The 20,858-nt window shown below is 38.6% G+C and overlaps 1 protein-coding gene across 1 annotated transcript; it reads left to right on the top strand.

The window, feature by feature from the left end:
• The first annotated feature begins 975 nt into the window (after window positions 1-975).
• On the top strand, window positions 976-4,876 carry LOC110791007 (nuclear pore complex protein NUP43). Its single transcript, XM_021995768.2, has 5 exons — window positions 976-1,715; window positions 3,092-3,161; window positions 3,894-4,128; window positions 4,458-4,531; window positions 4,649-4,876. Exons 1-5 carry the CDS (start codon window positions 1,060-1,062, stop codon window positions 4,700-4,702), a joined length of 1,089 nt encoding a protein of 362 aa, XP_021851460.1. The 5' UTR covers window positions 976-1,059; the 3' UTR covers window positions 4,703-4,876.
• The last annotated feature ends 15,982 nt before the right edge of the window (window positions 4,877-20,858 follow it).

Below are 20,858 nucleotides of genomic sequence, written 5' to 3'. Positions count from 1 at the left end.
CAAACCATAGTTACATCACTGACATGTGTCACCTTCTCCATTATCTTCCTTTTTTTATTTTTCCTTTTTTTTTTGTTTGTCTCATTTTAATGTTAATTCAATACTGCCCAAAACATAAACAACTCAAAAGACACTCATAATAAAAATTTAGGTATAATCACTAATCAATAAACTAACATAAATTGTGATTAATCAATTAATGTTTTATGCAAATAAAAATAATATTTTTATATTAGTACTGATACGTTATTACTTAATAGTCTTTTTAAATTCTTAACTTACATAAATAATAAGAGTACAAGAAAACTAAACATCTTTTCCCAATTAACCATCAACCCCTCATCTTCCCTCATCTTCCAAGCCCCTTATAAATAAATTTGACTACCAACCATTATTCGTTATATCATTCACACAACAAACTATATTACCCCGTACCAATTCATCGTACAATTTTCAAAGGTAATATGTTTTTACTTTATGTATGTTCCTCTTTTCTATGGTATAATCTCAAATTTTCTCATTTGTTTTGATTATGTTCATTGTTAAATATTTTTCTTTGCTATTTTAGAGAAATTATATTGTACGTTACATTATCCTTCAAAATTATACCATTGTCGTTGATTGTTTCCCCAAAATTTTGTTTGAAGTAATTTTATAATAATCGTAGCTTAATGTAAAGAAAGATTAATAGACATAACATGGTTCTATTTACGCTAATCAAATATTTGTCGTAGCATAAACAAAAATTATTTTGTGATACCTCATCTAAAGTTTGTATTACGAACTGTTTTATTTTTTCAAACAATTCATATAATGCTCTCGTACATTATACGGGCAAAATTGCTAGTTTTATTAACATGCTGACATCCGACTTAAAAATTATGGCTCAGCTACTGCTAAGTGCATAATGGAATTTCCATCCTCTTGGGCTTTTACTCCCAAAGTCACGTACATGAAGAACAAAGTTATGTACAGTACCAATCTAAACAAAGTCACGTACTACTAAACCATCACTTCTGCACTCCCAAACCTTTCCCTAAACCCTCAAAAACCCTAACAATGGCTGTAAACCAATTCCAAACCCAGCAACACCAAAACCTCCAAATTCATCGTCTCCCCCAATCCAAATTCATCGATGCAGTACGTTGGCTACCTCCATTTGCCGCCTTCGACAAATTCATCGTTCTCTCTCTCTTTGACCCCACTTCCTCCTCTTCCACAATCGAACTCCACTCTCTCGATTTCCCTGATTCCGCAAACCCTAATCCCATCCTCTCTCCCCTCTCCACCTTCTCCTCCCCTTCTCTCTCTAGAACATCCTTTCTCAAAACCTCGCAATCCCTCATTGCCTTCTCCACATTCTCTGGCTCCCTCGATTTTCTCTCTCCTAATTACTCGTCTCCCGACGAGGTTTCTCTCGATTCGTTGCCTTCTTTGCAGGAGAAGGGGTTTCATGTTGGACCCATTTCGTGTATTGATGTTTTGGAGAGGGATTGTGTGAGTGTTGGAGAAGATGGGAGGGTTAATTTGGTGGGATTCGGGGACGGGAAGGCGAGTTATCGGCGGGTTTTCGATAGCGATGGGCTGGTTTCGTATTCGGCTGTGAAATGGGCGTCTCCCATGGAGTTTGCTACTGGTGGGTTGGGGTGTAGTCTTCAGTGGTGGGATCAGAGGAGGAAACCTGGGGAGCCTGCATTACAGTTTAAGGGCAAATGGTGAGTGAATGTTACTCTTTTCAATTTAGATATTTGGATGATACTTCAATTTTTGTGTGCTTGATTGTAGTGTTGTGTTGATTGGCATTTTGATTGTTGAATGTTTACATATTTTCCAAGTCCCTCGCAATGTAGGATGTAAGCCATTTATGATAGTTGTGTGATCATTGTCATATTCTCCCATTTACTAATTGGAGTAGGAAGTCCAATTATAAACCATGATAATTTAAGGAAATGTGGTAACTTTTACCGGAAATCCCAAATTAGTACATGTAACTACATAGTATTGTTTCCAGGAGGAGAGAGTATTATGCAATATGCATTGTATCCTTTGACCCTTTTAGTGTTAAAAATGTTGCATGCACTTGCAACAGAACAATGATCAAGAATTAGACTTGTATTAGACTTGGAGGGTTTAATTAATTGGATTTTGTTGAAAACTTTGAACTAAGCTAAAACGTCTTTTGTGCTCTTAGATGTGTGTGTTCTACTGATTTGAATTTGCAATTGAGCTGGAAAATGGAGTGTACTAGTGAAGGGAAAGTTACTCAAAGGTCCCATATGTATGGGATATAGTTTGGTTATCAACGTTTTGAAGGGAAAAAATGTTCTGTTTAATGGGTATGCTCCTTTCTTCGAATAATGGACAAGTTTCAAGCAACTATCGCAAAGAAACATGGAGGGGGGCTGACTAATCTAGTTTTAAGAGTTCTCTTTATCTAAATCAGGAGAAATTTTGGATTGATTCAGGAACTTGGAAAGAACAACCTATAGGCTATAGGTGAATGAATCATCAGATTTTGAGCAAGCCTGGAAATCCTGGTAGCAAATACTGTTTCTGTCCATAATTTGTTATACTTCAGGAAGTTTTGGTTGTGTTGGTGATCTTTAAGAAAGCTTAACATTTAGATGAATCCCTTAATGCTCAATTTGTAACGCGGTAATACCCGTATAAGGCAGCTAACTTTAGGTTGGGCAGGTAGAGCAAACTTTTTCTTTTAAGTACTAGTAGTAGTTGTATGATAAAATAAGAAGTTTGTTTGTTATGATTTTATACTGGGATTGTAGTAGTGAGTCTAATGACTGATGAGATTCATGCTCTGATGAAGTATAAATGTATAATGTGATACAATAGAAAATACAATAGAAAATACATAGAGCATGTGATGATGTTGGTGTGGTACTGTGGATTGTATAGGCTCATATCTCTCAAATATCGGTTTATACCATAGAAGTGGCAACCAAGTAGCAAACTAGCAATACAGTGGATATCAATATTTAACTTTGGACAGAAAAAAAAAACACTGTTGTCCTTGTGAGCTAACCTTCTGTATCGTATCAATCTATGGAAAGTTTTCTGACATATAATATTTTAGGTCTCAGAAAACTGCTTCTGGAGTTGTGCATTCCATCGATATTCATCCATCAAGAAAGCATACCTGTATGGTAAGATATTAATATTTTCTCTTCTAATGTTGATGTTGTAGGACAGTTTTCTTGTTGACTTCACCTGTGCACTATCTATAGCAGTAAAGCGTACCCTATCATGCTATACAATGCCATACCATTAAGTTGGCACCGACTTGGATTGGGTGTGGTTTCATTTTACGAGGTGTGTATTAGGATGACTGTTTTTTTCTTCTGATCCATTCCTGGCTGTGGTTATAGAGTTGCACTATCACTATTATAGTTTAGAAACCTGATTAATCTATAGAGGAAAATAACAGTTTGATGATAGTTTATCTGAAGTTCTGGTTGACAACACTAAAGCAGCTTCCTATGTTCGCTATGTTTACTTGTGACTGAGTGTGGGATTGATGGGAAGGGGAGAGTATGGAAATCCTTAGAAGTAGAGAAACTTTCTCTTGGATTTCTATTTCCTCTGTATTTAGAAGAGGAAAAAAGACAAGATGTGAGTTTTAAGGTATCAAGGAAGAGAGCAAAAAGGCCATAATCAACTAGTTCAGCTTCAAGATAACAGAATTCATGGATGATAAGCATTGGTACACACAACGTTATTAGGACTATGGAAGAAATTTTCTAATTCTTTCTTAGGCTGGATCTCTCAATATATCACTCTGAGATTCTAATTTTGTATTTTAAGGGCTCTGCGTAATCTAATTTAAGCAAACATTTGTTATCCTGCTGTTTTTGTTTCTTATCGCATAATGTTTGAAGGCAGGAGGTTCCTCCGGTACTGTGTTTGGTTGGGACCTAAGGTGGCCACAGCAGCCTATTGTTCTCTCCGGAGTTGGGATTGGCGAAAGACCATCAAATCCAATTTCAGAAAGTGAAGTATGGGAGGTGCAGTTTGATTGTCATTTGCAGTCTTCAAATATTACCAGTATGTCCTCGTCGATGATGCCTGTTATGATGTGCTCTGAAGAAGGGATTCTTGCAGTCCTCGAGCCAGGTACATAATTAATATCCTGAAAAGAGAAGAATACATACTTCAAAAAAGTCTTTACCAAGTTTTTCTTCCGAAAATTTTGAATGTAGAAGTGAGATTTCCACTTTGATTTTAGGAAATGGTCCTCCATCCCTAAATAATAGGCCACATTCTAAATTTAGTAAGAACTTTGAACGTTCTTATACTCCGTACTTCCCTTATGAATTATCTTAACTAATAATTCCTTAATTTAGGGAGTAATCCAACTAAATGTCAATTTTGATTTCATTTAAGAGTCGGGTAAAGCTCTTGGAACTTCAACCAGTCTAATTTTTGGCTGCTTTGCTTAATAGGTGCAGAACCATTTGAACTATTGGAAGAACCATGTGCCATCAACAGCTTTGACATTAACAAGCAGAATTACTCTGTAAGTGAGCTGTTTGGTAACAAACATTCAGTTGAAAGGGAGAACGTCCTGAGCATACATTGTAACAAACTGATTATCGCAGTCTAACCAAGTAACCATCTTTATATTGTCCTGCAGGATGTTATATGCAGTTTGGAATGGGAATCGCTGGCTATACTTTCAAGGTCGTAAAGCACTGTAATCACGGTCTAGTTTTGTTACAATTATTATGTAGCTTCAAGTACCAACATGCCGTAATATGTAAGATTGTATTCTACTAGCTAAACTGATGCCCTTTTGACCAGGTCTGTTTAACTGTACAGTTCATGACAAGTTCATATACACTATTCATGACAAGTTGCTTGATATGCTGAGCTGGGAAGTAACTTGTCAAATCTTTTTTCCAACCAAATATTGCTCTTGGTTCTCTTTTTATTCGCAACTAGATTAGGTCCTGTGCACGCACGGTTATTTGAAAATTATTAATTGATATTTTTTAATTAAAATATTTATCCCTTAAATCTATTGCGTAATTAATAAATCTCGAACATACTCATTTTATCATAGAGTAATATACAATTTTCACTCTATTACGTATTATATACTTCCTCCGTCTTTTAATACTCGCAACGTTCCTTAGTTTCACGCATGCCAATGCACAACTTTGATCATTTATATCTTAAATTCTCTTTATGCAAAAGTTATAAAAAGTTGATATTTTGAAAATACACATTGAGACGAATCTAACAAGATACCACATGACTATGTTTTATCTTATATAAAAAACACTAAGAATAGTCAAAGTAGATTATATGAATAGAGGCAAAAGTCCAAACGTTGCGAGTATTAAAAGACGAAGGAAGTATTTTATATGTTTAATATGATGATTTAACCAAATTAAATATTTGATATACTTAATATGAATAAAATATTGAGTAAGAATGTTTTTTATTATTGACATAACTATTTGACTAAATATTACCAAAATTGTCTAATAATGTCATATTTAATAATCCTATAATTTTTTCTATTTATAAAATTTATACAAAAGCGAAGAAAATAAAAATAGAAGAAAGTAAATATATTTTTTAGGAAAAGATTTTTTGCGGGAAAAAATCGCACCAGAAATTGACACGTGTCATTCCTGGTGTCTCTTTTTTTTTTTTGAAGGAAAGACCAACAGGTCTGCTTAATTTTCATTAATCAAATCAGCTGCAATCAAAGCATCTAAACAATCAGGAAGCTTATCTACCCAGACTTTCCTACCCAAATTCCATGGCAAGCAGTGAGCAATCTCATGCGCCACTTTGTTCCCACCCCTTCTAGTAAAGCTCCACTCCACAACCTCAAACATACTGCTAACATGATAGATATTATCAAGAACAAGATGGAACTGACTCCCTCCCATCTCCCGCGATCGAACTGCGTTAATCAGGTGCAAATAATCACTCTCCACCGCCACCCTTCTTACCCCGTATTCCAGTGCTACTTGTAACCCAAAGAACATGGCCTTCGCCTCCGCAATTACCAGTTCCCACCTATCTTTCCCCATCCACACCGCTCCCAGCACCACTTCTCCGTCCGCCCCTCGCACCACCATTCCAGCAGACGAGCCCAGACCCTCAAAACAACTTGCATCCGTATTCAACTTTACGAAGCCTGAGGGAGGAGGCATCCACCTCTGCTTCCGGACCGTAGCAGCGAGGCTTTCCCCTTCCCCATCATCTAGTAACTCCATAAGAAGCTTATTAACATATTGCATAGTCTTGGTCGGGTCGCACACTTCGCCCTCAAACACCCACCTATTTCTAGCGTCCCAAACAGCCCAACATATGGTCATAAATCTCCCATGTTCCGACCTTTCCAGCCTCTCGAGACAGTCATACGCCAAGTCACAAAAAGAGCGAAAATTTCCCACCACCTCGCTTCCAAACCCGCTCTCCTCCCATATCATCCTCGCAATTACGCAGTCCCTAAGGAAATGGAGCTCCGATTCCTCCTCAACCTCACACACCCCGCACATAGGCGACAAAGTGGACACCCTTCGACTGATCCCCAGTGACGTCGGTAAAGCACCCCTACATGCCCTCCAAAAGAAAATTTTGACTCTAGGGATCGTACATGCGTGCCACAGCTCATTCCACAAACCCGACCGACCATTAGAGGACGATGCAATCTGTTCCCCTTCGAGCTCGCCATGTATCGCCCTATATGCCGATCTCACTGAGTATTCACCATTCTTTTCCAAATCCCAGCATAGAGAATCAAACGGTAGTCTTGGGCTGAGAGGAATGCTCAGGATGCGCTCCCTCTCAAAAGGGAGGAAAAGCTGGTCAATGAGTTGGGCATTCCACGTAGCTGACACTAAATGAATGAGCTCACATACCTTCAAATCCTCCCGCGCATCGCCCCTCGGAGATATAACTTTCCCACTTTGAGTTCCTGGAATCCACGGACTTGACCACACATTTATATCAAACCCGTCGCCCACCCGCCACCTCGCCCCTCTTCTCACTACCCACTTCGCACCCCACAGGCCGCGCCACACATAACTCGGGTTAGTGCCCAATTCCGAACTTAAATAATCCCCGCTCGGAAAGTATTTGGCCTTGAACATTTTAGCTACAAGGCTATCCGGGTGTTTAAGGATCCTCCACCCTTGTTTACCAAGAAGGGCTGCATTAAAAAGTTTGAAATCGCGCAAACCCAACCCGCCTGCAGCTTTCGGACTACACATTTTCTTCCACGCAACCCAGTGGATTTTCCTTTCACCATTCTTCTGGCCCCAGAAAAAGTTAGACACCATAGAACGCAGTTCATCACAAAAGGAGGAAGGGAATTTGAAAACAGTCATCGCATAGGTCGGAATAGATTGGGCTACAACCTTAATCAAAACCTCCCGACCCGCCCTAGACAAAGTCATCCTCATATAGTAATAGATAGATAGATTTTATTTATTTATATTTTGTTATAATAGTGCGAATGCTCTTTAAAGTGTTGTAAAATTGGTAAGATCTTGATCAGTTGGCACCTCTCAGTTGGGCCATAGCCCGTGCTCTGTATCATATTTTAGTTGGAAAAACACTACAAGAGAATCTTTTATCGGAAAACCACGATCAGACACAACAAAAAGTTTGGCGAGGGTTGCCAAGTTGAACTTCAAGATTAAAGAGTGAAGTATATTGGGTGGCATTTGTAAATAATTTGTCAAAGTATACAGTCTTTTCTGTAATAATATTATTTTCTTTAATATTTATTTATTTTAAAACCACAATTTTTATTCATTTCAACATATCTACAAAAAAATGTCACTTGATGTGGGTAAAAATACCCCGCCTACGTGGCCCAATTGCATTGAGCCACGTGGCACACCCCAACCGGCTAAAATGTCTACTTGGCAGCTGATGTAGGTAGAAATACCCAGGCCACGTGGCCCAATTGCATCAAGCCACGTGGTGCCTCCCAACCTAGGGATGGCAATCACATCCAAATCCGAACCGAGTCCGAGCCGATCCGAAGGAAAAAATCCGATCCGAATCCGAGAAAAAAAGTCCGAATCCGAATCCGATTAAAAACATCCGAATCCGAATGGATATGGAACGGATATGGAGTCTGCAGAGACTCCGACCCGAGTCCGAGTCCAAATCTTACTCGAAATTATTTCAAAGTGTATTACTTTTCGTAGATAACTTTATAATATATAAAAAAAGGAAGTTCCTAATTTAATCTAATATATTTAATTAAAGCGTATATATTTGTAATTTATTACTCCGTAGATTATTAGAAACTCATCAGATTTTGGTAAATGAGAAATAGGATTTCTAATTTATTTTAAAATTAAGAAATACAAGTTCTATGTAAGTAAAGTTAACGCATGATTCAGATTTGGATATGGATATGGATATGGATGCAATTTTTTGAGTCCGAATTTTAAATGGATATGGATATGGATATGGATGCAATGTTGGAGTCCGAATTTTAAATGAATTTGGATATGGATGTAATTTTAGAATCCGAATTTTAAATGGATCGGATTTGGAGTTTACTACATCCGACCCGAATCCGATCCATTGCCATCCCTATCCCAACCGGTTCAAAGCCTACTGAAGGAAATAATGCCCTTGGTCCAAGTATGCATTCAATGATAAGTCTAATAAATGCGGTTCAGTATTAATTAACAAGTTAATAATTTAGTGAGATCAAGTGAGCTGAATGCCTAGCTAGAGGCCGCTTCAGTTCAAGTGGAATTAATGATATTAATCCACAGCTTACTCTTGACTGAACCCGTAGGGTCACACAAATAGTACGTAAACGGATCAAGTATTTAATGGCATTAAATACTCTATCTATGGATATTCAGAATCGACGGATCTTGGTTTTAGTGGGAGCTGAGATCGTCACAAGCAAGTGAATACTCCGGAAACGATGATATTGCCGGAAACGGAAATATGGATCGTATCGGAAATATAAATATTATCCAAGTCGTAGATGTTGCCGGAAACGGAAACATGGTACGTATCAGAAAATATAATTGGAAATGGAAATATTGCCGGAGTCGGAAATATTGCCGGAAACGGAAATATTGTCAGAATCGGAAATATTATCGGAATCGGAAAATAGTTCCGGAAACGGAAATATTAAATATTTGTTCGAAACGGAAATTAATTCCGGAATCGGAAATGTTAAATATTGTTCGTATCGGAAATGAAATCCGGAACCGGGAATTTAATCGGAAGCGTATCGTACGAATAAGCATCGGACGAGGCCTGCCGGACGAAGGCCCAGCACGAAGCCAGGCCATCGCCCAGCAAGCAAGACGCGCGCTAACGCCCAGCCCAAGGCAGCGCCAGGCCCACCGCAAGGCAGGCCCAGCGCGCCAAGGTGTGGCTGCGTAGCGTGGGCTGCGTGGGCCGAGCGCACGCGTGCGGGCGCCCTCGTGGCTCCGTGCGTGTGTGTGTTTGTGTCCATGCACAATTCCTAAATCTATTAGGATTTGGTGTATGATTAAATTCCTATTCCTAAAAGGATTATTTAATTAATTAGAGTCCTTGTGGGATTCTAAGTTTGATTAAATCGTATCCTACTAGGATTCCAATTCCCTTTCCAAACCTCTATAAATAAGGGCCTAGGGTCATAATTTATGCACATTGGATTGAAGTATTCTAAGGGTAAGTTTTGAAAGAAAAATAAGCCAAACACTTGCAAACACTTAACCGAATTTCCTAGTAACCTTAAGGGCGATTCTAGTTGGTCTAACTTGAGGCGGATCCGGACGTACTGTGGACTATCTACGGAGGGACGACATTTGGAGTCCTAAAGGCTTGTTCTTGTTCAGTTCGGGCGCAGCTAGGGAGGGCACGCTACAAAGTGTATGCTCTAAAATTATGCTAAATGATTATGTGTAAATAATATGTTTCCTGGCATTAAGGTTTTTCCGCATGATTTATGTTGTCATATGTATCATAACCTATCAGTGGTATCACGAGCCTCTTATTATTTCCATAATCTAAATTGCATAAACATGGTTAAATATTACAAATTTGCAAGAATTAAAAGGGGTGATTAATTTTCGTAATTGTTAATTAATTGCAAATTGCGTTTATTTAATTATATGTACGCAGTTTTTTCGGCAGTTTCTTCGTTACTCATCCAAATCGAGTGAGTTTTGTGTCAATTCCGCATGTAAAAGGCATTCTAAAATTTTGACAAAATTAATATTTTTCGGCCGAACCCAGAATTCTCAAATTCGAAGCCTAACTATGACTTTTCGGAGGTTTTAGTTTTTCGAACGCAAAAGTTTGTAAGTTTAAGATGTTAAATTAAATATTTGCGATTCTTGTTGATAAATCTTGAATTTTTGATTGACCTACTGTATATGTTTAACAAGTTTGAATGCCTAGCCTTGTTAATTATGCAATCTAATTTGTAATTATGATTAATTTGTTGAAAATTGGAATAATTTAGAATTAATTTGATTTTCATAATTAATTAATAATTTAATTAGATACCTATGATTAAAAACCACCATAAAAATTGTAAATTTGTGTTAAATTTTAAATTTTTATGACCTAGACTTGAATCCATGGAATCGGAAATCAATTAATTAATAAATTTTCGATTTTTCGCCCTAAAATTATGAAATTAATATGATTTATTAATTTGTCATTAATTTTGAAAATAAAATTTTTAATTTTTATGCGATTCGCTCATATAACTTGCACGCACAAAGCAATGGACGCTACGTGTTACCCTTAAGGGGTGTTGTATAGTGCGGGCATGCGACGACGAGCAAAGGAGCTCGTCGCCCATGCGGTACGAATGCAGCGAGCAAGGCTATGGTGCACGAGCACAAGGCAGCAGCCCTGCCTTGTGTCGTGTGCTATGTGCGATGGGCGAGTGGGCAAGGGCGAGAGCAAGGTAGCGATAGTCGCTTGTGGGCAGCAGGCGAGCTGCGCCACGACGCAACTGCCTCGCGCAACGTGCGAAGCCTCGCGCGCAGCGAGCGCAAGCTCGAGTGCGACGAGCGCTACGCCCAGCGAAGAATGCTCGTGCGCAGCGAGCGTTTGGTCGCAAGCTACGAGCACTGCCTCGAGCAGCGAGCCCGAGCTCGCGTGCCTCGAGGAGCCTTGCGATGGTGTGCAGCGATGGATGCGACGCAGCACATAGGCTGCGCGCACATGGCCAGCGATGGCTGCGTGCGTGTGGCCTATGGCTGTGCGTTGCGTGGTGATGTTGCGTACCTTGTGTTACTATTAGATCGTTTTAAAATTTTAATTTGAAATTTTCGGTTTATGTAATTTTAATTAATTTTAAAATTAATAATTTAAATTGTTTTCTTGGATTTTAATTTTGAATATTATAATTATAATAAATTTCATTTATTCTAATTATTTTACTAAAATTAAAATCATGAATTAATTTAAATACGACTGAAAATAAATTAAATATGTGGATTCAATTATAAATTTATATGAGCTTTAAATTTTAATTAAATTTGTATGTTTCCGGTTAGACTAGAAATACACTTTTATGTTTAAAATTAGTAAAGCATATGAATTTATTGGTTTAAGTGGGAGCCCTTTTAGTCATAAACTCATGATTAGGTCTACAAATCCTTAAGGTTAAAACAACTTGATTAAAATTAATAAGGACTGAATAATTTGTAGATTATTGGTGCCCTTGATTAATTGCTGCAAATATTTATGTGATGCATAACGTGTTTTACTAACCAGCTATGTGGGCCATTCATGATAATGAATGGGTGAATGGTATATATTGTATATGTACTGTTTTGCAGGTTATGAAGTGAGTAGTATGGCCCAAATAGGATAGAAAATATGGTATGCGTACCATTAATTTGAATGTAATTGGTCTAAAGTACCAAAATTGTTTTTCAATTCAAATATGGTCTGCGTACCATCAAATAGATGTAATTAGTTTCATTATAGCTTATCCTATTTGAAGAAAATGGCGCCTCCCACGGAGATTTTCAAGACGGACTTTGAAGTTGAAGCTTCAAGATGAAGTCGGGTCATACTAGATCACATTTATCTTATGCATGCTTTAAGTTATTTATTGCTTTAAATTTGTCTTAAATATGCATGAGATCAAAGCTTGATTATGTTGCATGATTAAGGATTTTAGTTCACTTAAAATCTAACCAACATAGTAAGAGCCTTAAGTTCCAAACTTAAAAATTGAGTTAAAAGGTGCCATGCCAAAATAACACTTACTTGGATATCCTTTACATCGATCTTAGTAATAGTTTTCCGCCATAGCGAGGTGTTACTTGTCGATACTAAAGGGGTGGTGTACACAAATAATTGTGAGTACATGTTAGTTTTGGTGAAACTCAACGATATAAGTAAGGAGTCCTTTTATGTCGTGGCAAAATCGATAGGTTTACCTAATAAGTTCTTAGACGTACCTATCAACCAAGAATAGTTTCTAGACTATTAGCAAAAGGTTTTTGCTTACCTAAAATGTTTTAGGATTGAGTCGACAAACTGTGCTTAATTCTTCAATGGTTTTAGGATCTTGGAATCATTTTATTCACACCTGCCGGAACACATAATTTGAATAAAATGCTTAATGAACATTGAATTATGCATGTATGCTAGAATTTAAGTTTATTAAGAGAAACTGTGAATGGTTATTTATTTGTTTATTCTTTTCAATTGTAGTTTTAATTATGGCAAACAACAATTCATTCAACATTCGATCAATTCTCGAAAAGGAGAAGTTGAGCGGGAACTTGCAAATAAATCTTATGCAGGAAGAAAAGGAGTATGTCCTGGAAGAGGCGATGCCCGAAGCCGCAGGCGAAGGGGTCACTCAGGCAGCCCTCAATCGTTGGATTGATGCCAACAAGGATGTGAAATGTCTAATGCTCGCCACCATGAGTGCAGATCTGCAGAAAACATTCATCAACTCAGATGCTTTCACAATCATCAGTGAGTTGAAGAACATGTTCCAAGATCTGGCTCGAGTCGAAAGATTCGAGACTCATAGGCAAATTCTTGAGACCAAGCTTAAGAAAGGCGAGCCCGTAAGTCCACATGTTCTCAAAATGATTGGACTCATTAAGAATATGAGTCGGCTGGATCAGCAATTCTCTCAGGAAATGGCTGTAGACACCATCCTCCATTCTCTTCATAACGGGTATGATCAGTTCAAACTGAATTACAGTATGAATAGTCTGGACAAAACGGCTCACTGAGCTTCACGGTATGCTGAAGACCGCTGAAAAGACGCTCAAAAGTGATAAGCAAGATGTGCTTATGGTGCGTGGGGGCAAGTTCAAGAAATCTGGAAAGAAGAGGAATGCTAAGAAAGGTGGCAACAAGGCCAGCCCAACTAAGCAAACTGGCGCCAAGTCTGAAAAGAGGAAGGTCAGTCAACCCACTTCTGAATCAGAATGCTTCTAATGCAAGAAGAAGGGACATTGGAAGAGAGATTGCTTGAAGCTAAAGGAAGATCAGAAGAATGGAACAGTCGTTCCATCTTCAGGTATTTTCGTTATAGACTGTATACTTGCTAATTCAACTTCTTGGGTATTAGATACAGGTTGTGGCTCACACTTATGTTCCAATTCACAGGGACTAAGAAGAAGTAGAAAGTTAAGCAAGGGTCAAGTCGACCTACGAGTGGGAAATGGACCACGGATTGCTGCATTAGCTGTAGGAACTTATTATTTGTCGTTTCCCTCTGGGCTAGTTTTGGAACTGGAAGAGTGTTTCCATGTTCCAAGCCTTAATAAAAACATCATTTCAGTTTCTTGCTTAGATGCTAAGGGATTTTCCTTTTTAATAAAAGACAATAGTTGTTCGTTTTATTTTAAAGAGATGTTTTATGGATCTGCTAGATTAGTCAATGGACTTTATTTATTAGATCACGACAAACAAGTTTATAACATAAATACCAAAAAGGCCAAAAAGGATGATTCAGATCTCACCTATCTGTGGCATTGTCGATTAGGCCATATTAACTTGAAACGCATATGCTAGGGGTGGTTTTCTAGAACCATTTGACTTAGAGGATTATGGTAAGTGCGAATCATGTTTACTTGGAAAAATGACAAAGCAACCTTTCTCTAAAGTTGGAGAAAGAGCAACTGAACTATTGGGTTTAATCCATACAGATGTATGTGGACCAATGAGTACAAATGCTAGGGGTGGTTTTAGCTACTTTATCACTTTCACTGATGACTTCAGTAGATATGGTTATGTCTACCTAATGAAGCATAAGTCTGAATCCTTTGACAAATTCAAGGAATTTCAGAGTGAAGTAGAGAATCAATTAGGCAAGAAGATTAAGGCACTGCGGTCTGATAGAGGCGGTGAATATCTGAGCTATGAATTTGATGACCATCTGAAAGAATGTGGAATTCTATCAGAATTGACTCCTCCTGGAACACCACAATGGAACGGTGTGTCGGAACGGAGGAACAGAACCTTGCTACACATGGTTAGGTCAATGATGGGTCAGGCCGAACATCCATTAGAATTTTGGGGACATGCACTAAATACAGCCGCACTCACTATAAATAGAGCTCCTCTAAAGCTGTCGAAAAGACTCCATATGAATTATGGTTTGGAAAGCCTCCAAAAGTGTCTTTTCTTAAGATTTGGGGATGTGAAGTATACGTCAAAAGATTAATTTCAGACAAACTTCATCCGAAATCTGACAAATGTATCCTTGTGGGCTACCCAAAGGAAACAAAGGGGTATTACTTCTACAATACATCTGAGAACAAGGTGTTTGTTGCTCGAGATGGTGTCTTTTTGGAGAAGAATCACATTTCCAAAATGACAAGTGGGAGAAAAGTAGACCTCGAAGAAATTCGAGTCGAACAACAAACTCTAGAGAATGCTCAACATGACATTCAGGATGAAACTCAGAGATTTTTAGAAGAATCTGGTGAGAATCATGGTCAACCTAGAGATGTAACCCCGCGTAGATCGCAGAGATATAGATCTCAACCGGAAAGGTACTTAGGTATTTTGACGAACGAGAGCTATGACGTTCTATTACTTGATAGTCATGAACCCGCGACTTACAAACAAGCTATGACGAGCCCTAGCTCCAAGCAATGGCAAGAAGCCATGCAATCTGAATTAGACTCCATGTCAGAAAACCAAGTATGGGATTTGGTCGATTTGCCAGATGGCTACCAAGCCATTGGAAGCAAATGGGTTTTCAAACTGAAAAAGGACAAGGATGGGAAACTTGAAGTTTTCAAAGCTAGATTGGTTGCAAAAGGTTACAGGCAAGCCCACGGTGTGGATTACGATGAAACCTTTTCACCAGTTGTAATGCTAAAGTCTATTCGGATAATGTTAGCAATCGCTGCATATTACGATTAGGAAATATGGCAGATGGATGTCAAAACCGCTTTCTTAAACGGCGTTTTAACAGAAACTGTGTTTATGACACAGCCTGAAGGTTTTGAGGATCCAAAGAATGCTAAAAAGGTATGCAAGCTAAAGAAATCAATCTACGGATTGAAGCAGGCATCCAGGAGCTGGAATATACGTTTTGATGAAGCAGTCAGTGACTTTGGTTTCATCAAGAACGCAGACGAATCTTGTGTATACAAGAAGGTCAGTGGGAGCAAAATTGCTTTCCTAGTATTATATGTCGACGACATATTACTTATCGGAAATGACATTCCTATGTTGAACTCTGTCAAGATTTGGCTTGGGAAATGTTTTTCGATGAAGGATCTAGGAGAAGCACAGTACATATTGGGCATCAAGATTTACAGAGATAGATCTAAAAAGATGATTGGACTTAGTCAAAGCACTTATATCAATAAGGTGCTTGATAGGTTCAAGATGGCAGACTCCAAGCGAGGCTACCTACCCATGTCTCATGGAATAACTCTAAGCAAGACTCAGTGCCCAAAAACACTTGATGAGAGTAGACGAATGAATGAGATTCCATATGCGTCATTGATTGGTTCAATAATGTATGCTATGATATGTACACGCCCGGATGTTGCGTACGCACTCAGTGCTACGAGCAGATACCAATCAGACCCAGGAGAGGCACATTGGACTGCTGCCAAGAATATTCTGAAGTACCTGAAAAGGCACAAAGATGACTTCCTGGTCTATGGTGGAAATGATGAATTAATTGTTAAAGGCTATACGGACGCAAGTTTCCAAACCGACAAAGATGATTTCAGATCACAGTCTGGGTTTGTCTTCTGCCTCAACGGAGGTGCAGTAAGCTGGAAAAGTGCTAAGCAAAGCACCATTGCGGATTCTACAACTGAAGCGGAGTACATTGCTGCACATGAAGGAGCAAAGGAAGCTATATGGCTAAGGAAGTTCATAGGTGAACTTGGTGTAATCCCCTCCATTAAAGGACCAATAGCCCTGTATTGTGATAATAACGGAGCTATTGCACAGGCAAAGGAGCCTAGGCACCACCAAAGAGTCAAGCATGTACTTCGTAGATTTCACCTTCTACGAGAGTTCGTTGAAAGAAAAGAAGTCGAGATAAGCAAGATAGGAACTGATGACAACATATCAGATCCATTGACTAAACCTCTGCCGCAGGCGAAGCACAACTCGCACACTGCAGCTATGGGAATCAAGCATATTGGAGAATGGCTTTGATATCCTTATTTAATGTTTTAAAGTTTTAGAGTTTAAATCTTTGTAAAACATTATTGGTTAATCATTCACAATAAATTAATAGAATTTATTTTTCCATTTAATTTATGGTTTATTAAATGATGAGTCCCTTCAATTTGACGATATATTCAAGATAGACTGTCAGGACCAGTCTTGTGACTAAGAAATGTCTATCAAGTGAACTTGAATGTCAAAGGTTGAAAATGGTCCCTGGTCGGAGTTTTCTATAAAATTGGACGCATAGAAAACGTTAGACGACTAGAATGCAATATGACTAGTAGTTCTGTTTCTTGAACTATGTGGACATGGCAATGTCATAATCATTTGCATAGATACTTACTTTGGGAAGACTAGTATCGGACAGACCTATGAAACTTTACTGTAAGAAATGAAAATCTGTCATAAGTAAATTTCATTAAAATTATTAGACACTAAATCCTCAATACATGAGTGATTTGAGATTACTTGTTTGAGAACTGGTTACTTTGACGTTGACCAACCGTCGCACCGTAAAAGGAGGCTATAAAGGCAACGCTCAGGTAATCACCTATCAAACGAAGTCTAATCTCAAGATTGCAAGATTGGGATTGTCCTCCCATAAATCGGGATGAGATGCTTAAAAGTAATACAAGGCCACTCGGAGAGCTAGAAACTGTGAAATGCATGGCCGTGCTCGGATGAATCATAGGTTATGATTATCTGTTTATTTGATCAGTTGAACTCTGAAACCGAGAAACACCTCTGGACATAATAAGGATGACAACTCTTACCTTATGTTCAAGAGCAAGCATCAAGCGACAAAGGAATTAGGAAATGCACACTTGTCCCTAAGGACAAGTGGGAGACTGAAGGAAATAATGCCCTTGGTCCAAGTATGCATTCAATGATAAGTCTAATAAATGCGGTTCAGTATTAATTAACAAGTTAATAATTCAGTGAGATCAAGTTGAAGGAAATAATGCCCTTGGTCCAAGTATGCATTCAATGTTAAGTCTAATAAATGCGGTTCAGTATTAATTAACAAGTTAATAATTCAGTGAGATCAAGTGAGCTGAATGCCTAGCTAGAGGCCGCTTCAGTTCAAGTGGAATTAATGATATTAATCCACAGCTTACTCTTGACTGAACCCGTAGGGTCACACAAATAGTACGTAAACGGATCAAGTATTTAATGGCATTAAACACTCCATCTATGGATATTCGGAATCGACGGATCTTGGTTTCAGTGGGAGCTGAGATCGTCACAGGCAAGAAATGAATACTCCGGAAACGATGATATTGCCGGAAACGGAAATATGGATCGTATCGGAAATATAAATATTATCCAAGTCGTAGATGTTGCCGGAAACGGAAACATGGTACGTATCGGGAAATATTATCGGAAATAGAAATATTGCCGGAATCGGAAATATTGCAGGAAACGGAAATATTGTCTGAATCGGAAATATTATCGGAATCGGAAAATAATTCCGAAAACGGAAATATTAAATATTTGTTCGAAACGGAAATTAATTCCGAAATCGGAAATATTAAATATTGTTCATATCGGAAATGAATTCCGGAATCGGAAAATTAATCGGAAGCGCGTCGTACGAATTAGCATCGGACGAGCTTGCTAGACGAAGGCCCAACACGAAGCCAGGCCCACGTCCAGCAAGGGAAACACGCGCCACAACACGCCAGCCCAAGGCTGCGCCAGGCCCACCGCAAGGCAGGCCCAGCGCGTGCCCAAGGCTGCGGCAGTCGTGGGCTGCGTTGCTCGGGCTGTGCGCGCGCGCATGGGGCCCCTCGTGGGCTGCTGAGCGTGCGTGTGTGTTTGTGTTCACATACGAAACCTAAAACATACAAGATTCGTTTAATGATTAAATTCATAATCCTATTTGATAAATTAATTAAATAAGAGTTTCATTAGGATTCTAATTTAATTAATTCGTATCCTAATAGGATTCCAATTCTCTTTCCATACCCCTATAAATATGTGGCCTGGGTTCACAATTTATAATAAGTTTTCAAGTATTCAAAGTGAGTTTTTGAGAGAAAAATTCAGTCACATACCTTGCCTAAAAGTGCCGAAATTTTTTAGTACCTTAAGGGCGATTCTAGTTGGTCAATCTTAAGGCGGATCCGGACGTGCTGTGGACTATCTACGGAGGGACGACACTTGGAGTCCTAAAGACTTGTTCTTGTTCGGTTCGGGCGCAGCTAGGGAAGGCACGCAACAAAGAGTATGCATCTAAACTATGCTATATGATTATGTGTAAATAATATGTATTCCTGGCTAAATGGTTTTTCCGCATGATTTATGAATTGTCATATGTATCATAACCTAACAGTGGTATCACGAGCCTCTTATTATTTTCATAATCTAAATTGCATGAACATGGTTAAATATTACAAATTTGCAAGAATTAAAAGGGGTGATTAATTTTCGTAATTGTTAATTAATTGCAAATTGCGTTTATTTAATTATACGTACGCAGTTTTTCGGCAGTTTCTTCGTTACTCATCCAAATCGAGTGATTTTTGTGTCAATTCCGCATGTAAAAGGCATTCTAAAATTTTGACAAAAAGAGTATTTTTCTGCCGAACCCAGAATTCTCAAATTCGAAGCCTAACTATGACTTTTCGAAGGTTTTAGTTTTTCGAATGCAAAATTTCGTAAATTTAAGATGTTAAATTAAATATTTGCGATTCTTGTTGATAAATCTTGAATTTTTGATTGACCTACTGTATATGTTTAACAAGTTTGAATGCCTAGCCTTGTTAATTATGCAATCTAATTTGTAATTATGATTAATTTGTTGAAAATTAGAATAATTTAGAATTAATTTGATTTTCATAATTAATTATAATTTAATTAGATACCTATGATTAAAAACCACCATAAAAATTGTAAATTTATGATAAATTTTAAATTTTTATGACCTAGACTTGAATCCATGTTAATCGGAAATCAATTGAATAATAAATTTTCGATTTTTCGCCCTAAAATTATGAAATTAATAAATTTATTAATTTGTCATTAATTTTAAATATAAATTTTTTAAATTTTATGCGATTCGTTCATATAACTTGCACGCACAAAGCAATGGACGCTACGTGTTACCCTTAAGGGGTGTTGTATAGTGCGGGCATGTGACGACGAGCAAGGGAGCTCGTCGCCCATGCGGCACGAATGCAATGAGCAAAGGGCATGGTGCACAAGCACAAGGCAGCAGCCCTGCCTTGTGTCGTGAACTATGAGCAATGGACGAATGGGCATGGGCGAAGGCAAGGCACGGCGGTCGCGTGTGGGCAGCAAGCGAGCTGCGCCACAACGCGCACTGCCTCGCGCGCAGCGAGCGCAAGCTCGCGTGCCACGAGTGCTGCGCCCAGCGTCGATGCCGCGCGCAGCGAGCGCTGGCTCTCACCAAGAGAGCGCTAGCGAGCGCGCACAGCATGCGCTGGCGAGTGCACGAAGCGAGCGCTAGCGAGCGAACGCAGCGAGCGATGGCTCGCGTGCATCGAGCGCTGGCGCGCGCGCAGCGAGCACATGCTCGCGTGCATCGAGCGCTGGCGCGCGCGCAGCGAGCACATGCTCGCGTGCATCGAGCGCTGGCGCGCGTGCAGCGAGCACCAGCTCGCGCGATGGCTTGCGAAGGGTAGAAGCAGCAGCTATGCGACGCAGCGCATGGGCTGCGCGCACATGGCCAGCGATGGCTGTGTGCGTGTGGCCCATGGGCGTGCGATGCGTAAGGTTGTTGCGTTATGATTAGATCGTTTTGAAATTTTAATTTGAAATTTTCAGTTTACGTAATTTTAATTAATTTTAAAATTAATAATTTAAATTATTTTCTTGGATTTTAATTTTGAATATTATAATTATAATAAATTTTATTTATTCTAATTATTTTACTAAAATTTAAATCATGAATTAATTTAAACACGACTGAAATTAAATTAAATTTTTGGATTCAATTTATAAATTTATATGAGCTTTAAATTTTAATTAAATTTGTATGTTTCCGGTTAGACTAGAAATACATTTTTATGTTTAAAATTAGTAAAGCATATGAATTTATTGGTTTAAGTGGGAGCGCTTTTAGTCATAAACTCTTGATTAGGTCTACAAATCCTTAAGGTTAAAACAACTTGATTAGAATTAATAAGGACTGAATAATTGGTAGATTATTGGTGCCCTTGATTAATTGCTACAAATGTTTACGT

Source organism: Spinacia oleracea, chromosome 2 (assembly GCF_020520425.1).
Source record: "Spinacia oleracea cultivar Varoflay chromosome 2, BTI_SOV_V1, whole genome shotgun sequence".
NCBI lineage: Eukaryota > Viridiplantae > Streptophyta > Magnoliopsida > Caryophyllales > Amaranthaceae > Spinacia > Spinacia oleracea.
This window is presented reverse-complemented; position numbering and strand designations above follow the sequence as displayed.